This window comes from Haliotis asinina, chromosome 12 (assembly GCF_037392515.1).
Source record: "Haliotis asinina isolate JCU_RB_2024 chromosome 12, JCU_Hal_asi_v2, whole genome shotgun sequence".
In the NCBI taxonomy this organism is placed as follows: domain Eukaryota; kingdom Metazoa; phylum Mollusca; class Gastropoda; order Lepetellida; family Haliotidae; genus Haliotis; species Haliotis asinina.
This window is the reverse complement of record NC_090291.1, coordinates 48,138,511-48,160,465: the sequence shown is the minus strand read 5'-3', so window position 1 is coordinate 48,160,465 and position 21,955 is coordinate 48,138,511. Positions and strand designations below refer to the sequence as shown.

The following is a 21,955-nucleotide window of genomic DNA, read 5'->3' as shown; positions in this document are numbered from 1 at the left end:
ACTGGAGAGGTTGTCATTCATTCATTCACAAGGTGTCTAGGCTTTTCCAAGTGAGAGGTACGGTAGATAGGAGTGGGTCCTCATTTGGGAAGTGTAGCATTTGAATATCCATACTGTCAGTCAGCGATAAAGAAAAGGCGGGGTACAGTTTGATGAATGTTTACCAACAGGGGAAAATACCGAAAACATCAAGAGAGAGAAAGTTGTGTTCCTACCATTCCTTGTGTGTCGCCTTGCGACTGATACAAATGACATCCAAACGGAAGCTTTTTATAGACATCCAGTTTCCAGTGTTTTGACAACCTATTAAGGTAAACCCAAGTGTCACCTCCAAAGAAAACAATGAAACAATCCACCCCAATGAACTGTTTCACATCTTGCACGCCACCAGTATCTCTATATTATCTTACGAATCATCGTGAATGGGAGTACCGGGAATGACTAACAATTAGCTTAAAGCTACAATATCAACACTTTTGACACTCATCCCACCTTTTTAATTGACGCAGGTCGACGATGAAACACAAAGACATTGCAATTAAGCATCAAAAGGAATGGGATCGGCTCCTACATACATAGCCATCTTTGTCTGTTCGGCGTGGCCTTAGATTCGATGCGCATGCAATTAGTTTTGGAGAAGGAAATTGAGGGTGTGATTTACCTGAGTGCATCTCTTGTCTCTATTTGCACTATAAACGTGTACTTGACTACAGCAACCAAGAAGCGCGAACGCCATTTTCAGTGCCGACAGCCTGATTGTGTCTGACGTCAGCTTATTGTTGACGTCACTGCTCTATGACGTGTCAGGAGGTCGTGGCCTAGCTCCATTGTCGGATCCAATTTTTTACGAAGATGAAGGAACTTCCCCGATGAAGGAGTTCCGTGTAACGTAACAAATGGCCCCCATTTGCACCTGAGCTCTGAGTCTTTGCTTTGGCGACTACAACCCAATGGCCGTGCAACTGCTACAACTGATTGTCCACCGCTACACCTTGCCATGGCACTCTCACGTTACTGAACGGAACGTACACGGTTTTTTTTATTAAACTTGTCCTTTCTATTTGTTTTTCCTGTTTATCAATACATTGCATTGCACTTGTTACTGCAAAGGTGATCACATGATTCGCTACACATGGTTTCACGTATATCCCACGCTTTATGACAAACTCTGTGACGACGATTGCCTCCGCGTGTGTGGCACAACAAACAAAACCGAATGATCCGTCACAGCTCTGATACCTGTCAAGATATGTAGTGAATAGGTCTTCATCAAACAAAGCTTGCCATAAAAGGCGACTATGCTTGTTGTGAGAGGCGACTAACTGATCGGGTGGTCAGGCTCGCTGACGTGGCTGACACATGTCATCGATTCCAGTGGCCAAGATCGATCCTCATGCTGTCTGGTCTAGTTGTCCAGACTCTTTTTTGCAGACAATCGCCGTGTAGCTGGAATATTGCTGAAGGTGGCGTAAAACTAAACTCACTCACTTATTCAAACCTCTTATCATTATCACCAATATGCAACTGTCATGTTTTTATTTCTCTTCAGTATATATGTTACGTAAATGATCATTTCATGCACAGCTGCCATAACAATGACCCATACAACATATGTTGCTAGAAAGTGTACTATCTGATCTCAACATTTGGCACCTTACGTTCGAATGATAATGATATGACAAAGAAAGATCTCCATCCATGCATATAGTTTCATATATCTGTTCAAAGATAATAAAGCCTGAGCATCGATATGTAGTTGTCAACGTGGGAACCAGATCAAACTCAAACCGTAGAAATACCGATCCAAACTTGTGTAGATGGTTATGGAATACATGAGTTCAAGTTTAACCTCAGAACGTTCCAAAAGAGCTTGGAATCTTGCTCCCGGTCGTGTTTACACAGACAATTGTACATAACAATTATGGTTAGAGTTAAAGACAATAATGGAGAGATGAAGAGAGTGGGTTTTTTTAGACTTACTGGTGTGAAAGACCAGGCGAATGAATGTTTTGTTTTAAACCGCACTCGCCAATATTCCAACTTATATGGCGACAGTCTGTGAATTATCAAGCCTGAAGTTGGTAATCCAGTGATTAAAAGCATGAGCATCAACCTACGCATTTGAATAAATATGATCGCATGTGTTAACCATGTCAGCGAGCCCGAACATCCGATCCCGTTAGGCACCCTTACAAGTGTGGGCTACTCAAGATAACCCGGACCCTCAAGGGTCAAGGCAGAGGAGACAACCAATTAAGATTATTTCTCTCATAATATGAATAGCAGTAATTAATGGATGGCTCGGTGGGCTGATAAGTTCAAATACAGAGCAGTGGTGTCAAGTATTAAGACTGGATATAAGCCTCGCATAAAAAATCTGTTAATTTCCACATGCCTTGGCTACATGGTATTTGACATTTGGAATTTAACGTGTACGAGGACAATCGGTGTCATGAATCAGTAGCTATGTCAGTACGATCGGAGCCTCGCACAATGTGGTAGAGTGGTTAGACAACATGACCAGATGAAAGGTATTTAGGGTAAGTGTTGAAAAAGTTTGTGACTTGTATAACATTTAGGTAAGCATACTCATCGTCATTATAAACGGATCATCCATTTACTTAGGTTCGGAACATGAACTTATAATCAATACGCGTCATTTGGTAGTCGGACGTTGACTTTGTGATAAAGATTAAAGAACATTTTGAAATCATACGTACAGCCATTGGTTTGGGCATCGCAATACACGAAAGGAAACAGTCAATGTGGTAGAATTGGTGTACCCCCGAAGCAACTGAAGTGCACTCTTGAAAGTATGAAAATACGATCTATAACGTACAGCAAAAGAAACGCAATTTTCGAAAACAATCAAATCTCATAAAAGTAAGACTTCATCTTTGTGTCTTCTATCTCAAAAACTTGACAAAGAGTTCCATGTCTTTTGCTGTTCAGTATATTTTGATATTCATATCTCTGTTCATATACGTGATGAATATTTCGATAATGTCTCCGATAATTTATCGCAAATAAAACGGACATGAATGCAAAAATTATCAAATCAACATCTTCTACATCAGCATTTAAACATTGGTTAAATATTTGAAGTAAGGTTTCAAGTTGTTAAAGCGATTCTTGCTTAAATCAGCTTAAATATACATCCATAGGAGATGGGGCGGTGGCCTAGCCTAGTGGTGAAAGCGTTGGCTCATCACGTCGAAGACCGGGGTTCGATTCCGCACCTGTACAATATATGAACCTCATTTCTAGTGTCCCTTGCCGTGATATTGTTGGACTATTGCTAAAAGCGGCGTAAAACCATACTCACTCACTTGTCCGTGACAAGCCAACGCTTTAACCAAAAGGCTACCCCACCAATCACAGTTTCTGAAAATGAGGATTTCTGTGAGCCCATTTCCATTGTATCGTATTACTATCATTACATTTCAGCCTTCCGTATTATAAAATACGTTCGTTTCAGAGAATACACACACAAACTCACACAGATGCTTGCGTACGTACACACATGCTCACATATAGATACGCACTGCAACAAAATAAGTCACGTGTACGGCAACGAGTGCGATAAGGAAACAGCGTTTCGTTCCTCTTGTGGAATTAGCATATCAGATATGAAGCTACCCATATTTTAGCAACGGTGTACATAGGTGAGACAGACAAACACAGCGGAGTTCAGATAAAGTATATCAAGCTGAACCGACAGTCCCCGTTTGACATAGTTGTTGACACTTTGGCCTTCTACTAAGGGCTTTAAGTGACTTAACAGGACGCCAGCTGTTGATCACTCACACTGGAATTACTTAGGACAGTATCTAATGTTTAAGCATTGTGAAAAACAATTCAGGGTAAGTAATCTTTATGTGTCAGTGTTTAAAATATGTCAGAAGCATGAAATATGTTTCCGTTATACTGTATATGTTCATTTTCGCTTTGCCCTCTAGTCGTAACACCTGTGAACACCCAGTTAGAATTGATCTTCAATAACCCATTCTTGTAACAAACAACTGAAGGGATCGGGTGCTCAGACTTGCTGATTTGGTTGACAAATGGCATAATATCCCAACTGCGTAGATCTATGCTCAGGATGTTGATCGCCGGATTGTCTGGTCCAGTCTCGATTATTTACAAACCGCTGCCATTTACCTGGAACATCGTTGTTATGATTACGGAGCCATCCGTTTTATGCTTTGTAGATACTTAAAAACAGCACGAACCTGATGTATTTTTTAAAAACATACTCCTCTGGATGTAGCAAAAAACATAATGTAGCCTTTTCTTGCAGGCTACATTAAAGTTCATGAATACCGCTATTTTGTATTAAGTTTTCAAACAATATTGGCACGAATTAGCATCCCTTTCTATGGAAAAAGATGCACATCCGAAAACAGAAATCACTTTTCATCTTGACGAACATTAGGTTCAACCTGTCTCAAGGTTTTGTCTGACACAATGGGAAATGTTTTATTCCGGTCGTGAGGATAATTATTGGAAGTCGACGGGAATGAGTTATGGGTTTGTCTGGCTTTGGCCAAATAATCCGCGGGTCGTGGCTATAGTCCTTGATTACACAACATTTAATTTTAGCTCAATTCAAGATAATATACTCTTAAAAAGTAGGGGATAGTGAAATTTCAATTTTGATAGGAAGTGCAAACGTTAACAAACGTTTGAAGGACAGACATAGTATGAGCGTACCACCATTTCCTACAATTACCACCCCTAAACACAACGCATGATATGCACGTGCACAACGCAGTAGCCCCGTACACGCGCATGGGGTCCCATTCTGTTGCTGTTAATGTTTTACTTCATCTGAATCTCTGACGATTTAAGGGTGCCTGTCCAGCTCCTCTTCCAGAGCCTGCCCAACTCCTCTTTCAGGGCCTGTCCAACTCCTTCTTCAGAGCCTGTCCAACTCCTCTTTCAGAGTCTGTCCAACTCCTCTTTCAGAGCCTGTCCAACTCCTCTTTCAGAGCCTGTCCAGCTCCTCTTTCAGGGAATGTCCAAGTTCATCCATCGTCAGATGTTGACCTTGGACAGGCTTTGAAAGATGATTTTGGATAGGCTCCCTCAAATCGTCAGAGATTCAGAAGAAGAGTGACTCATCGAGAGAAAGAATCGTTGACTAATTGTCACAGTATTGCATAGTACTGATCCCAAATTGTCAAATATGTCATTTACCGCCTTGCCTTTATCCACCTTCGAGGACATTGGCGATCTCAGCCTGTATTGTCGTACATCACTCCCGATGCTTTCCCGATTCTTTCATTATTGGAATTGGAGACAAAGGCAAATAGCACTTAGAAGTAGCATGTTTGATACTATAACGGTGTGTATTGTAGTTGGGCACACAAAGTGCATTGCTGCTGTCCTTTCATACACAGTTGTAGACACATCTACAAGGATGTTGATACTGATCTAGCGGCTGAACTGAATGGAAGGTGTATAAAAGTATAAACTCACACAGCTGTTGCTCATATCTGATATCTAATAAAGCATTTGTTTCATACAAAGAGAATACAACCTGCGGACTTTGATATGATCAATCAGCGCATTCATGCAACAAACATCGAGTATTTTGAGATGGTACTTAAATCCGGCATTAGTAAAAAAAGCTACTGTGGGCAATGTATGGGACTTGGTGTTTCACTTCGCAAACGAGCAATTGCAAGGTTTGGTTCACAGACGGATTGGCACATGTAAGTGTAGCAGAATGTGAGTTGCTGTTAAGGTTTTACTTGGTAGATATATTTCATTGTACGACATGGATACAGCTATATCTATGTGTGTTGATATCTATGTGCATACGAACCATGTCAAAATTAAATCTGGTTGAGGTCAGGTAAGTGTGCAACATGCTTGGCCACACAACGAACTTGATGGTATTTTCGATATTTCGGATTTCGTAAAATGGATTAATACCTAAACATACGTCGGACAAACGTGTGAGTGAGTGTATTACAATTTATCGTCACATCGGCAATATTTCAAACATATTGTGACGAGAACATTTAATTGCTTTACATAGTAGTTTACGGCAAATTATGAAAACCAGTCAGTCGGGCAAAAGACAAAAAGCAAATCCTGTTTCATCAAATGGAACAGCAAAAAATTCTTTGTCTCATGGTATGGATTTGGTACCACAGTTGTTTATCAATTTTAGGTTTAGAGGACTGTGAGGCTTGTATAGCGTTTGTAAACTTTTGGTCCTGTGTCTTTCTTTTGCTCGACATTTAATTTAACCAAAAAATATTTGAGCAGAGCACTAGCACCATCAAAGTGGCTTACATTTGAGATATTGTTTGGGTAGATGTTTATATGCGATTGTGGGATCATCGATGACTATGACGTCTCGATCACTCTGCCAATGAAGGCAGCTGTACCTTTTATGATCATGACACTGATTGTTACTGTTTGCAGATTGAAATCTTGGAAGAATACTTTTGGATGAAAAATAGAACCCCACCCTTGAGCATTAAACTTGAAATCAGCTTTATCAGCTATATCAGCATTCGCTGACAGACATTTCGGACTTCGGAATTTTATCGACTAAAGTGGCTTTTAAGACAAGGTGAGTTTCTCTATTTCGGATCTATTACAGGCGACACTCCGTGTGGAGGGGGATGTTATTCCCCCCTTCCCTTTAAGCGTTACTAATCTCTTGTCTGCCACTACGGCTATGTAGAGAATCATAGCGCAAGAATATATCCACACATACATATCTATGGGGTATTCTCTAAGAATGCTTTCTGCTAGATTTCACTAATTCGACATAAGCGACCATAGCTACTGGTATAATTTGTATGAAGGATAACGTGCGTGCAGTTCACCAAAATTGATGTCATCCCCTATTGTCGACTATATGTCGTATTTCATTTTATACACAGGGGGTATGTATGGTTTAGTATTTTCTCTTTATTCAACGGTTATATCTAAATTTTCTTCACTCACGATATCACATTTCTTCACAGTATCAGCCATTCGTTCGGAATACGAGTGAGTGAGTGAAGTTAGTTTTACGCCGCACTCAGCAATATTCCAGCTACATGGCGGCGGTCTGTAATTAATCGAGTCTGGACCAGACAATCCAGTGATCAACAGCACGAGCATCGATCTGCGCAGTTGGGAACCGATGACATGTGTCAAGTCGGCGAGGCTGACCACCCGTTCCCGTTAGTCGCCTCTCACGTCAGAATACGAGGGTGATAGCCCCTAAATGGATTCGACCTACTTGCACAACTGCCGGAAAAGGCTTATATAAGACCTTAAAATGTCTTCATACAAAAAAGAGACATTACTCCTCCTACGTAAAGCTCTACACCGATGGTAAAAAGGGTGCCTATTTATCGCAATATGTTATCAAATAATCAGTTACCCTTCATATATATAGCTTCTATTGGAAATAGAGAAATATTCCACCACAAAAATACATCTGTTGCAGTATTCCTGTTCGTAAATTTAATTACAGTAATACCTAGTCTCTGAGCATATGACAATTACGGCATTCACATCTTGTTCAGCTTGACCTGAGCTACTCTACATATGCATGACACGGGAGGTCAGTTGGCACAAGCGGCAGGTCGAGCTGACTTGATTAAATAGGCGAGCAGAGAATGTTAAACGGCGACCTTGTCTCGGCTGTTAGGACATGTTGACAATCAACTGACAAAGGTCAGTTAATATGTTACTTGGTTGTAAGAAAAGTTAAAAACGCATATCGGCCAAACCTTTACCAATTTACGCTTTTCACGTTTCCACTGCTCAAATAATTATCTTCCTTTCAGAAAATGGACAAAATTAAAATAATTTCTGCTAACTGTAGGGGCTTAGCCAACAAACCTAACAGAAATTAAATTAAACAGATATGGCGAAAGAGTAACGCATCTGGTACCCGGAAGTAAAGTGAAAACATTATGAAGAACGAATGGAGACTAAATACATTATTGCCCCATAAGTCCAATTATCGAGGCATTGCAATTATCTTTATCAATATTGTTAAAACAACTAATCACAAATTTATCAAAGATGTAAATTGAAATTTTGTTATTGTTGACGAGTATAGATGGCACTAGAATGACTCTTGTCAATATTTACGGACCGAACACACATAACCCTGTTTTCTATACATCAGTGTTTTCACATTATGATGAGATAAGCAATAACGAGTCTCTAGTTCTCTGTGAAGACTGGAACTTGGTATTAAACCCGGAAATAGAGAATTATAAGCGTATAAACAACCTCAAAGCCAGAGAATTGCTGATAAATAAAAATATCGAAAAGTACAACCTAGTAGATGTATGGCGGGAATTAACTGATGATGAAAAAAATTACTTGGTGGAAGAAGATGCCAACACAACAAGCAAGATTAGACTTCTTTTTGATCTCACAACACTTACTAAATTCAGCAGCTGCTACTGACAATATGCTGACTGCACTCAGCTTTTCCTAGACGGATCTGAGTTTGCTCATAATGCCACTCTGGATACACCGACAATATTTTACAAAATGTCTGGTTTAAGAATTAATATGGAAAAAGACAAAGGCAGTTTGGATAGGTGAAATGGGTGGCGGTAATATCAGACTATTACCACAATTAACTTTAGACAGGTATGACGACAAGTACTGGGTATAAGCTTAACTGCGAGGTTTAACTGTGAAAATGGCCTAAGAGTGACAGATGGTAATTCCTTTTATAGACTCGCTAATGATTTCAGCTGTAATAAGCTATCGCAAAATAACCTTCAGTAACCCAAGCCACGTACCCATCCAAGACTGAATTACTCTCGGAGAAAATATTGACAGTTTTTTAACGCTTTTATTGCTTGGAAAAAGTATAGATCAAATTTCTTGATTGATCGGAACAAACTTGATAATATTCTAGCTGAACCAATGTGGCTGAATTATCAAGTTAAACAGTCCAAGTTTATAATACGAAACTTGTATACAAAAGGTGTCCATTTTATTAAAGACCTCTGTAAATCAAATGGACTGCTTTTCTTTGAAGAAGTTTAAAATAGGTATGTGAGAGATGCATTCCTGGATTTCTTACAAGTTATACACAATATTCCGAATCCTGGACAGATACAATAAATAATACGAGTCATAACCATACAGATTTAACCTCATATATATCTGCTCTTAGGTTTTACTCTCCTGCTGTCGAACATTCTACGACGTACCGTCTAAACTGTCAGAGAATCATCTGCCGAAGCCATGTTCTAAATGGGAAAATCAGGTTAACATAGGTAGCCCTTGGTAAAATATTCTCAGAACCTACAGAAAATGTTCCAAGGACACGAAGCTTTATTAATTTCAATACAGATTCTTTTACAACAGTGTGTCTACAAAACATTATTTGGTAAGAATGAACCTGGTTGACAGTTTGTTCCTTTTGCATCTGTGAACCTGAAATTGTAATCCATGTCTTTGTTGCCTGTACATGTGTGACACAGCTTTGGAATAATCTGAAACTATACATATACAGAACATGTAATACGAATGTAAACGGTTTCTTAGATACTGTAGAGTGTTGATACAGGACGCAGGCTCCTTTCTCACGCTCTACTAGCAGCTAAACAATATATTTAATACACGACCTTAAAAAACCAATGTACTGAGCATTGAAGGTTTCGTGAAAGCCCTTAAGGACACTATTTCTATTGAAGAGTACACCTTCAGGTACACCACCTGTAGCCAAAAATTCAAAAGTAAATGGCCCAAGGAACTGCAACAATAATCTGCCTTGTTTATTGTGAAAACGATCCTATTCCTACTGTCATGAAACACTGTGAAAACGTGCAATACATGTAAAATGGTTTAAATGAATAAAACATATACAAAAACCCTGACAAAGGTGCACCACTTCAATATAATAGGTCCAACCAGTTGTAATACGGTCACGCAATGCATTAGTACTCACTTGATCAGGTCAAACAGAACAAATCGTATTTTGTTTTCTTGTTGTTAAGTTCGAGTAACATGTGCTACAGGTACCATTTCAGAACATCGAATTTGTCGTTTCCAAGGCATGTACAACATCGTGTAGTGTTTTTGATGTACAAACATAGATTTATATTTTACAGAAATAAAGTTGTGAAATTGTCTTCGTGGAATTAAATGAACTTATATGAACCAAGAAACTTTCTTGATTTGCAGAATGTGCAGTCATCTAGAATTGCAAAACAATGTAGACTTACGTTGTCTTGTCCTTGCCAAATATCACAGGCCTGCGTTGACTTCAATAGATACATTTGTTTCAGAGTATGTTTGAAAGACTACGGTTTAATTTAACTTTATTCCCGGTTTTGCAGCTACAACTGAAAAAGATACCAAGCCTTCGTTCACACCCTAGCAATGGAAGTTTCAAGTCAGCGTGTCAGTGTAGTTGTATACATACTGGTGATTCTGTTTGGAATAGCGTCCTGGGTTGACATCAATGGCTTGTGGGTGGAGCTTCCAATTATGGTGCAGGAGCTCCCAGAGGGATGGAATCTGCCCTCGTATATGGTTGTCTTAATCCAGTTGGCTAATTTAGGGCCTTTCATCTTCACGCTGACAAGTGTCAAATGCCCACGACGTCTTCCAGAGAAGGGCACCATCTATTGTATTATCACTGTTGGGGCATCTGCATGTATCCTCTTGGTGTTCTTCTGGAGAGAGACTGCAGTGATTGGTGGCGTTGATCGCAGCGTAGCATTGTTAAGTCTCAATTTCTTCCTAGCGTTTGTTGACACGACATCTTCCGTTGCATTTCTCCCTTTCATGGCCATTTTCAAACCTGCGTACATGACAGCATATTTTATAGGCGAAGGCTTTAGTGGACTTCTCCCTGGCTTGATGGGACTCGCTCAAGGTGCTGGGCGTGTTGCTTGTGTGAATCATACTGTAACCAGCAATGTTACAATTAATGGAAGCACTCTTGTAGAGGAAACCTATAACGTCACTCCAGCCTACGTAGACAACAACTTCTCCATTGAAGTCTTCTTCGCCTTCATCGGTGGAATGATTGTGACGTCAGGGATCGCGTTCACGCTCCTGAACTACCATCCTTGGTGTAAAAGGGAATACGCAGTCTGTCCATCCTCCACAATCAAACGGAAAGATGATATTTACATTAAGGCCGAGCTTCACGATTGTAAGGATGCAGTAGAACTCAGTGAAGAGAAGGGACACTCTCAAGTTATGACTAAACTCATCGACTCAAAAGACGAAAGGATTGTAATCAGTGATGTAGGTAAATCAAAGACCTCTTCTGGTGTCCTTGAGAATTATGACCTCTTGTATGACAACAACAGTGTTTCTTCCGAGATCCCACGGGAAATGACAAGACTACAATACATGGTTTCATTGCTTCTGACGGGTAAGATTCTAAAATTCATTCGTTGTAATAATTTAATTTATGAAAAACATGAATGGATCGAAATAGCGTAAACTAGAATTGAAAGAGCTGTCAGGAAAGCAGAATGAATGAATGAATGAATGAATGAATGAATGAATGAATGAATGAATGAATGAATTGAAAGTATGCATAGTGGTGATCATTATTCGATGTATGCATAAGATATGATGTTGTGTTTCGGCGACTGTTTTCAGCAAGGTATTATTTACTCTTTCAAATCCCGGTTTTAAGTATTACACTAAACACGATAGACACCATCAATATCTTCATGTCACAAACCGCGTATATTATAGATAGCACTGTTACAAGCTGAGTGCGTTGTTTTACCCCGAAAGGGACGTATTTCCTAAATGCTGATTATGCTTTTTGTTTTATAAAGGTACTGTGGTCAATTGTGGACGAGTTCGAATTTGCTACATTACGTATTTTTACTACCCAGCTGAGATAAAGAACTTTTCCATTGACATTACAGGCTGGCTAAACGCTTTGACTAACGCCGTGCTTGTATCGGTGCAGACCTATTCGTGTCTGCCCTACAGTACCAGCTCGTACTACATGACTGTCACACTATCCAACGTAGCCAATCCCCTGGCTTCCTTCATGGCGTTCTTTGTATACGTCACTTCCGTGCCTGCACTGTTGATACTGTCCCTGATTGGCTCTCTACTCGGGGCATACATCATGGCTGCTGCTGTTATGAGTCCGCATCCTGTTCTAATTGGTACTGATGCTGGTGGACCTCTCATGGTGAGTAAAACTGTGGCTCGAACACTACGGACTCTTTCTAAACAGGATTTACAATAATCCGTCTAATTTTTCAACAGATATGGTAATGTAAGAGTACTTATTACTGTCTGTCAAGACTTCATTAGCACAGAATACACTTACTCAAGCCCTGTAAACTGTCAACATACACAGCAAGGTTTTAGCGATTTTGGGAATTATGAGTATACAGTTAAACAACAAATGCTTGAAGACATCAAATGCTAAATGCTGAGCTGAGTTGCATGCAGTAAATCACTAGGGTTGATAACAGGTGTTCGGGAATTGCGTGCGAAAATTCAAACGAGAGAACTGACTCACACATCACTGATGGTTCAAATGTAGAAACGTTTTACGTGCACAAGACGATCTGAAGCCTTTATACAGGCTTTGATTCGTCAAACATCCTTTGAGTTGAAAAGCTACGTTCTTGAAAATTAACGTACAAGATTATATGTTCCCATGCCCGTACCAACAAACTCGTGGAAGCAACAATATGTTCCTTTTAGTCTTTAACTGCGATTTGGGAGTTCATATCACTCTTTGTAAGCTACTAGCATCCTGTTCCAGGTTACAGTGTGGGTGGTCTGCATCTTCATCCTCACCTACGTCAAGGTGTCACTGGCGTCGCTCTTCAGGGTGGAAGGCAAGAAAGGCCTGCTTCACTGCGGAGTAGCAACACAAGTTGGCTCCGCCATTGGTGGCGTCCTGATGTTCGTCCTCGTCAACGTTTTGAATCTATTTGTCATGGTTTACCCATGTTCATGAAGTTATCTGACATCTGAGAGTATCAAATACATACGGTTCAGCAGACTCATGAGACTTTCAGATACGCGAGGTCTTCAACAGCTGTACTGTCTCGTAACCAATATCGATAATATGTTGTAATATAGATGTTATCTGTGGTAATGGAGTTCTCTTTTTGTATTCTCTTCTCCTTAAGTATCCACAGACTATCAATTGGTGAGTCTATTCTGCCAACATTGAAGGACTCTTGTTTCAGCATTATCACAAATGAAATGCTGGTTTCAGAAAAAACAAACATGCAGGTGGGTTTTGTTACATGTATATGCAAGTTTTTTACGGGTCTCCTTGTTTTGGATTTGTTGGAATACAGCTAACCACAGTGTGAAAAGCTACTCACTCACAGATATGAACTGCGGTGTAGTGAGTAATTCTACATTTGGACATTGACAACGACACACACGTAAATACAACATCCGGGCTATGGACAAGATGACCAAAACGGCAATTTTACATTACGCTTTGTGAAACAATGGTACAAAACTGCAGTTCTATAGTACATCAGGATTTTGAGCGACAATGTTAAAAGACAATTCTATATTTGGACTTTGAGTGATAACGATGCATCCGAGGTTTGAACGATAGCAGTTAAACGACAATTCTATGTTTGGGCTGTGGGTGTCAACGATGCAAAGTAGCATTGCTACATCCGTGCTTTGAGTTACAATGGCAGTTATACATCCGGGCTTTGAGTTACAATGGCAGTTATACATCCGGGCTTTGAGCGACAATGATGCCAGTCATAATGTACGTTTGTTAGTGACAGTGATGCATACGAAAGTTGAAAAACCGGATTTTGAGTGACAACGACACAATAGCAATTCTATATAACACATCTGAAAATCAAAGACCCAAGCAGCAATTCGACATTGAGGTCACCCTCACATAACTGATTATCCCATAGAGAAAAGCTGTTCATTCCTGGTCCGTCATAATTCGCTATGGTAACATGGTGATCGACTATTCCTTTTCCATTCTCCCAGAGATAACATGTCTTGATTCACTGAATAAATATTAGTTGTTACTGTCAGTAAAAGTTCATTAATATTTAAGGCATTATCATAATTATGCACATTTGTTATCATGCCAACACCGGAAGCTTCTGAAGCGTGAAGATAAAGGATACGTAACAGCTTCAGCAAACATAAATGGTATCATCTGAATCATCTGCACTCGTCAGTATAAAAACTATCGCCATGTTTCACTCAGTATGCATAAGGCCAGGTATAACACCCCTAGTGATGTGTGGACTGATTCTCCTTGTGGAGGAAGAGGTGGAGAGAGACAGCAGAAAATACGCTGAAATCCATCAGTCATTTACTTTTGTCCTGTTTCGCTAACCTCCCACAGAAACACACACACACGCACGCACGCACGCTCATCTATATATATCTACAAGCTGGAAATTTTTTAGGGACCAAAGTTGAGAATAAAACACAAATTCAAGCCTCTGGTAACGTTGAAAAAAACAATATGATCAATTTTTTTTCTGCTAGTGATAGAATCAATCTATTTTTAAATCTTGTCACTCAAAAGTAAAATTAGAAACAGTCAGGCTGACACTGTTATTAACAGCCAGCATGGCTTCATTGGATTTGGATCAGCGGAGTGTTGCCAGGGTTCATTTCTTTCAATGACAGAAGACGCAGCTACTTTGGACTTTTCTCTTTTTTTTATAAGAGCTGATTATTTTGTGAGATGCACTAGGCTAGTGTTACCTGAACAATGTGACAGTGGAACAGAGGAATAATGTTTTGTAATGTTTAACGTCTTTCACCAGGGCCATATGGGTACAATGTGTGAAGCCCATTTCTGAAGTCCCCCGCCGTGATATTGCTGGAACATTGTGAAAAGCGCCTAGAGCTAAACTCACTCACCCTTTGATTGGTGTGAACACGACCCACTACGTGCTTACACCTAATGGTTCCAAGATCCGACCTTGGGCAATAAAGTAATCATGTAATTTTCAGATACTTCAGTGGACGGAGTTATATAAGTTCAGTTAATGTGCATTAGTGAATTGTGAACGGGACCCGGTATCTCCAATAGGGATGATATATGTTAAAGTAGGAAAAACAAACTATTCGCTTGTTTTACAAATATGAACTGAACTATGGAGTAACGTAAAAAGCAGAAAATGAAGAAAACACGAATCCCACGGCCGTCGAACAACCCCCGAATCAGAACCCCAGAGACACCTACGGCGAAATTAATGCATATTCACGCGAGGATATATGAGATCGGTGTGTCTTTATCCCTGACGTTTGCGATCTTGAACCCTTCAACAACAAACTACGACACACACAAGAGAAACGTCAACATAAACATCAACAAACTGAGCTAAGCACATACAAGACTTTAGTAGGCCACAAACATTTCAGCACATGCATAACCACATTGTATATCTGCAAAGGTCACGAACCCGTCCTATCTTTACTCTGGGATTACCTTGACCTTGCGCATGACAATACACCACCACCTCGAAGGAGGGAGGTAAAACCATGCGTGTGATAGTCCAGTGTGTTCTTCCTTTGTAAATCTTCACGAATCAAGGCGATACATCGGCATACAGGTAGGGCATACAATGGAGACTTTACTATTTACCTGTGTTACCTATCATCGTTTTCTTTCATTCGTTTTTTCGTAAAGCATCATGTTGAAACACTATTTGGGGCACTGGCCCAGGTAAATACAAGCCTGCGATATTAGCAATGAAAACATACACTTGAAAGCAATGTTGACAATTCGGATAGGTACTGGTAACAATGCGTGGTATCTGAAATGGTAGCTGAATATGTCGATGATTACGTAACCACAATTAAACCGCGGTCATAGTCCGTTTGGTTCAAAAGCGGACCGATGAATTGCTATGTAACTCGAAAACTAATCATCATAACACACTCAATGAAACGCTGATTAAAATCATAACAACATATCAACTCTGTGGGGGTTTTGCAGAATTTTTGTCCGAATAATACAGAAGTTGTTTAACAAACTATCAATAAAATATTGACGCAGTTCAGTGTTTATTACGAGGGAGAACTGCAGAGAAAGGAACAGCCAGGTGTGCAAGGAAGCATGGAGACATTACAGCAACCATACCAAGCAACAGGTTAATGAATAATTAACTTTCTCGGCACTTTCTCGTGCACGTGCTCCTGAATGTTTTCATGATTGAGTTAGGATAAGGTTTTTCTTATTTTTTATCATATTTCATGTGAACAGCGGAGTCAGAAAAAATGAGGTAAGAAAACTTTCCTTTTATAATGTATATCTGAATGGAAATTCAGGGCGGTGGGAGTCTGGTAACAGGAAAGACCGAATCTGCAATGGTAAATCTCAGATAAATAAAGATCATGTATATCTCTTTTCAGAAAGGGAACTTCGTTGCATACGTGCTCATCCCTTCAGTATCTACCCGATACAAGATGGCTTGTACCAAGGATGTGAATATCCTCATCTACATCTTCATTATTCTCTTCGGGGTGTCTTCGTGGGTGGACATCAATGGCATGTGGGTGGAGCTACCCATCATGGTCCAGAAGCTCCCTGAGGGGTGGAATCTACCCTCGTTCATGGTTGTCCTAACGCAGCTGGCAAACATTGGACCCCTGTTGTACGCAGTTGTTGCCCACCGTGTCCCAGAGAAGGTCGTAATCTACATCATCATTGCCATAGGAGCATTAGCCTGTCTGTTGCTGGTGTTTTTGTGGGAGGCCACTACAGTAGTTGCTGGGCATCCTCACAGCACCGCCATGATGAGTTTGTACTTCATCCTGTCTCTCGTAGACTGTGCCTCAAACGTCGTTCTATTTCCTTTCATGGCCATCTTCAGACCAGTATATCTCACAGCATACTTCATCGGAGAAGGTTTTAGTGGACTTTTCCCTGGACTTATTGGCCTGGCTCAAGGCGCAGGACGCATTATCTGCCGCAACACCACAACGTTCAACGCCACGGTCAACGGATCAGTATCCTCCATAACGCCCGATTTCATGGATGAAAATTTCTCATTTGAAGTCTTCATGTCTATTATCAGCGGGATCATTGTCATTTCTGGAATATCATTCACCTTTCTCATTTTCCATCCAGTGAGCAAAAGGGAATATGTCAGGAAACAAGAAAGTGGGGAGAAATTATCCCCTATAAAGACGACTGAAAATCCAGAAGACGAGAGTGTAAATGAGGAACTTGCTGTAGATGAAAGTGCATTGCCACTCACAACACAGGAGAAGCTACAGGCGACGGAACCCGACCAGGAAACCGGCGTCAGACGTTTTGGACGAAATTTATACCTGCTCGTGTTGGTTTGTAAGTACACCTGTTCCCTGGTTAAAGTGCACGATAAAACTGCAGAGCTGGGATTACACTGCTGAAAATGTGACTCTTGTGAAAAGAATGTGTTTGCCACACGTACATGTTTCAAAAGAAATTAGACTCGTAATTTTGATCTATGAACATATCTGCCTCAGCAGTCTGCCATACAGACTCTGGAGCAAATAGAAAACCCACACAAGTCTAGACAATTTGGCAAGTCTTTGTTTCCTCAGAGGTTATTATACTATATTTGTTTTACTATGAACTTTTTCTGTACAATATGTTCACTTCAGAGACTAGTTATTAGTGACAAATGAAAGTCCGAAGTAGAATAGGCCTTCAGCAACCCATGCTTGCCATGAGCTTGTCATAAAAGGCGACTGACGGGATCGGGTGGTCAGGCTCGGGTGACATGGTTGACACATGTCATCGATTCCCAGTTGCGCAGATGGTGCTTATGTTGTTGGTCACTGGATTGTCTGGCTGAGACTCGATTATTTACAGACCGTCGCCATATGGCTTGAATATTGCTGAGTGCGGCGTAAAACTAAATTCACTCACTCACTCACTCACTCACTCACTCACTAGTTATTAGTCTACTGCTTTAGCCACCGAAGCTGAAATAACTGCAGTCAAAATCAAGGACACACTATTTTTACTATATACGTCCAAAATATATATTTCCTATTTCAGGCTGGGTGAACTGTTTGAGGAACTCGGCACTGCTGGCAGTTCAGTCCTTCTCATGTCTACCCTACGGTGTAACACAGTACCATCTGGCTGTAACTCTGGCAAATCTAGCCAATCCATTGGCATGTTTCTTTGACCTTTTCGTCCATGTCACTTCCGTTCCTGCGTTGTCCTCCTTGACTCTGCTGGGATCTCTTTTCGGAGCGTACATCATGGCGGCAGCTGTGATGAGTCCAGTTCCAGTTCTTGTAGGAACACTGGCAGGATCAATCTTGATTGTAAGTACCGTAAACAATATTGTTTCGACATCAAGTAAAATTATTTTGGCACAAGTGGTAATATTCACATTTAATGTAATTTGTTTCGAAGCTTGTCGTAAGAGACGACGAACGGGATCAGGTGGTCAGACACGTTTACTCGATTGACACATGTCATCGTATCCGAATTACGTAGACGATGTTCATGCTGTTGTTTACTGGTTTGTCTGGTCCAGACTCGTATCATTCACAGACCGTCTCCATATTGCTGGAATATTGCTGAGTGTGGAGTAAAACTGAACTTTTTCATTCTTTGGGGAGATCCAGAGGCACAACTATGTTCCTTCAGCAAATTCTGGAAAAAATGAGATCCTTGTGTTCCAGGTGTCGGCGTGGGTGGTCTGCATCTTCATCCTCACCTACGTCAAGGTGTCACTGGCGTCGCTCTTCAGGGTGGAAGGGAAGAAAGGCCTGCTTCACTGCGGAGTAGCAACACAAGTTGGCTCCGCCATTGGTGGCGTCCTGATGTTCGTCCTCGTCAACGTTTTGAATCTCTTCAAATCTGTCGACCCTTGCTCTTAACTTTGGCAACAGAGAAGCCTGTATTTGTTTCAGGACGTTGGAGCACACGCGTTACCGGTACCACATGCACTGTCTTCCTGCGTCACCTTCAGTATAATTACAATTAAACAATTATCTCTGAAAGGTCAAAGGCATGAAAGAGTGAACGAGTGTTGTTTTACGAAGCTTTAGGCAATATTCCAGCAATATTACTGCGGGGAATTCCAGAAATGGGCTTCACGCCTTGTTCCATATGGGGAACGAAACACGGTTTTCAGCCTGAGGAGCGAACGCTTTGACCTCCAGGCTACCCAACGCCCAGAAACCTGATGACGTAAACCACTTGACATTCACTGATGATGTATGTAAGCACGACTGCTCTTCGGATTTCTATTTATGAAGTCTAGGTGCGACATATAAGCCTTCTACACTGTAACAATCTTACGGATGAGGCGTAACATCTACTTACATTTTCAGTCTCTTACTCTAAATAGTAGCAAACATCGTCTGTGTTATCATCCAGGACAAAGCTGTTATGTCTGTGTTATATCAGGAAATATTCAAAACATTCTTTGCAGATATCTCACGTCTTATGTATGTAGGATGGAATGCCTTCATTTTGTTCGCAATTTCTATCACATGATATTCAATACCGTTTATACTCACACGTTCCATGGGAATAACATGGCATTTGGTTATGTTGCATGCAATCTAATCATTCACCGTTCTACAATATTTGCGGTGACAGTTGTTACGTATTCATGATCGCACTCAAAGGTATTAATATGTTGAGAATTTTTGTTATATACAGTACACACTTGTTTCTACGTTGGTTGTCCTGGCAAACATTGAAAAGGCGTGATGCTAATTGATGAGACAGACACGGGTGACCTTGATGTGTAAGCTACCGTTGTCCCTTAGGCGAGTGGGACGTCTATGACAGTGGTTTTGCATTGATTATGATATTAGATTCATCAACACTGTGTCCGTACATTTGTTCTAATGTAGGATATTCCCTCTCATCCAGCAGACACACTGTCCTATGCATGTCCTATGTATCTGAAACAGTGTTCCAGCTTTTTTTCACTCGCTTGCTCAATCATTCAACCATTCGTTCTGCAGACGTTTGATTAGCATGGGGATAACATTGATTTTTTGGGGTGTTTTCCATCATACAATCTAATCATTCAGCGTGATAAAATATTTGTAATGAATTTCAGTCATCATACTCGATGATATAAATATTTTTGTTATTTTTGCACATACTGTACACAGATCCTCTTCTCTATGAGCTCATAAAGGTCCGGGCTAGAATTGATCCTCGGCAATGTATGCTTATCTTAAGAGGCGACTAACGGGATCCGGTGGTCAGACTCCGCAGACTTGACTCATGTCATCGTATCCCAGTTGCGTGGATCGATGCTCATGCTGTTGATCACTGGATTTTCTGACCAAGACTCGATTATTTACAGACCGCCGCCATATAGCTGGAATATTGCTGACAGTGGCGTAAAACTAAATTCACTCATTCTTTTCTATGAAGGGTGCATTGACAAAGATGAGTGAATGACCTTCACACTTGATTGATGAAATAGTCACTGGTGACATTGATTAACAATTTCTAATGCAGAGTTGTGTCCCTTGGAGAGCAGGATTTCTATGACAGTGGATTCGCATTGATTATGATTTTGCCTTTGTCAACACTGGGTCCGTACATTTGCTCTAATGTGGGATATCCGCTCTCATCAAGCTGTCACGCGGTCTGATATACTGTACCAAATAATTTTATACTCGTTTGCTCCACCACTCGCTCTTCAGTATGACTTGATACAGGTGAAAACTGTGAGAGAAATCAAAAACTGTGAATCGGTCTGTGAAATAAATATTGTTTACTGATTATTGGGTCTATTCCTGTCCTGTATCAGCAGCATATACTGACTATACGATCAACGTAATGTCTACACTCATCAGCCATATTAAAGTTTACAAAATGGCCGATGTGATTCTTGCCAGCAGGAGCTGGTTCTTTTAAATGAAAACTTATTTCACCTTGGCAATAGTTATAGGGTTTCAAATGTTAGAGGTACAAATTTGACTTAACATCTGTTACATTTTGTAAACAAAAGGGGAATAATTCTCAAGTGCTTAGTATGATGTCTGCTCAAAGTGTCATGGCAACTAAATGGAAAGATCTCACAGCCTATCAGAAAAAGCTCATATTAAGTTTGAATTCAAAAGACAAGAGTGTCAGTGAAGTAGGTAAATAACGGGAATCAATAGTATCACTGTCTGTAAATTCCTGAACACGTATTCTCAAGGAGGAAATACAGAAAGTCATTTGAGAAGTGGCAGGAGAAGAAAATCAACTGACAGTGATACTAGGGTTTTATTGAAGGTTGTTAAATGCAACAGGAGGAAGTCCCTTCAGGATGTATCTTCACTTTTGAACCAGATCTCTCAGGTAAAACTGTCCTAGAGGACAATTGAAAGGCGTCTCCATGAAAATGGTTTTCATAGAACAGTTTTGAAGAGGACAACCACCATATCCTCTCAAAGCAGGTTCAAGAGAAAAGCCTTTGTCAGAACACATTTGAGATGCAATGTGAATTGAGATTGGTCCAGAGTAATATTTTCAGATGAGACTCAAGTTGTTGAAGGAAAAGATCAGAATGTTTATGTTGTCTTGGTGTGTATAGGGATAACAATGCAGCACGTTTTAGAGTCATGTATTTGGTTTGACGTTATTGGAACCCTTGACAATGTAGACGGTCACACCAACTCAACAAAGTATGTAGATATACTGGACAGCAACCTTTGGCCAGTATTAGCCAAAGTCCCAGCATGTATATTTCAAGATGACAACTGCCCTGTCCATGTTCCTAGACCGACAGTTCAGTGAAAACGTGAGAATGACATTCAGACAATGAATGGGCCTGCTCAGTCCCTAGACTGTAATATCACTGAAAATGTAAAAACTATGGAAAACTCCGAAAATCATTTTACAAAGACAGTTACATGAAATAATATCTAAACAGAAACTGATAGATCATGTTCAAGGTATCTGGACATCACTTACTCCAGAGGGCATAAAATCTCTGTATTCTACTCTACCTAATCGAATGAGTAAGTTTAGTTTTACACCGCACTC

At 40.4% G+C, this 21,955-nt stretch overlaps 2 protein-coding genes across 2 annotated transcripts; both read left to right on the top strand.

The window, feature by feature from the left end:
* The first annotated feature begins 3,564 nt into the window (after positions 1-3,564).
* Positions 3,565-13,089, top strand: LOC137258436 (solute carrier family 52, riboflavin transporter, member 3-B-like). The gene is made up of 5 exons (XM_067796115.1): positions 3,565-3,863; positions 6,439-6,589; positions 10,329-11,377; positions 11,889-12,163; positions 12,749-13,089. Exons 3-5 carry the CDS (start codon positions 10,372-10,374, stop codon positions 12,944-12,946), a joined length of 1,479 nt encoding a protein of 492 aa, XP_067652216.1. The 5' UTR covers positions 3,565-3,863; positions 6,439-6,589; positions 10,329-10,371; the 3' UTR covers positions 12,947-13,089.
* Positions 13,090-15,424: 2,335 nt separating this feature from the next.
* On the top strand, positions 15,425-20,706 carry LOC137258888 (solute carrier family 52, riboflavin transporter, member 3-B-like). The gene is made up of 4 exons (XM_067796584.1): positions 15,425-15,554; positions 16,357-17,293; positions 17,993-18,267; positions 18,631-20,706. Exons 2-4 carry the CDS (start codon positions 16,411-16,413, stop codon positions 18,826-18,828), a joined length of 1,356 nt encoding a protein of 451 aa, XP_067652685.1. The 5' UTR covers positions 15,425-15,554; positions 16,357-16,410; the 3' UTR covers positions 18,829-20,706.
* Positions 20,707-21,955: the final 1,249 nt, after the last annotated feature.

What these genes read in the sequence shown, in the direction of transcription:
- LOC137258436 (XM_067796115.1), top strand. Translation starts at nt 10,372, where the DNA reads ATGGAAGTTTCAAGTCAGCGTGTCAGTGTAGTTGTATACATACTGGTG. An exon ending in GGTTTCATTGCTTCTGACGG is followed by an intron (nt 11,378 to 11,888) that starts GTAAGATTCTAA and finishes TTGACATTACAG; the next exon opens with GCTGGCTAAACGCTTTGACT. An exon ending in ATGCTGGTGGACCTCTCATG is followed by an intron (nt 12,164 to 12,748) that starts GTGAGTAAAACT and finishes ATCCTGTTCCAG; the next exon opens with GTTACAGTGTGGGTGGTCTG.
- LOC137258888 (XM_067796584.1), top strand. Translation starts at nt 16,411, where the DNA reads ATGGCTTGTACCAAGGATGTGAATATCCTCATCTACATCTTCATTATT. An exon ending in ATACCTGCTCGTGTTGGTTT is followed by an intron (nt 17,294 to 17,992) that starts GTAAGTACACCT and finishes TTCCTATTTCAG; the next exon opens with GCTGGGTGAACTGTTTGAGG. An exon ending in TGGCAGGATCAATCTTGATT is followed by an intron (nt 18,268 to 18,630) that starts GTAAGTACCGTA and finishes CTTGTGTTCCAG; the next exon opens with GTGTCGGCGTGGGTGGTCTG.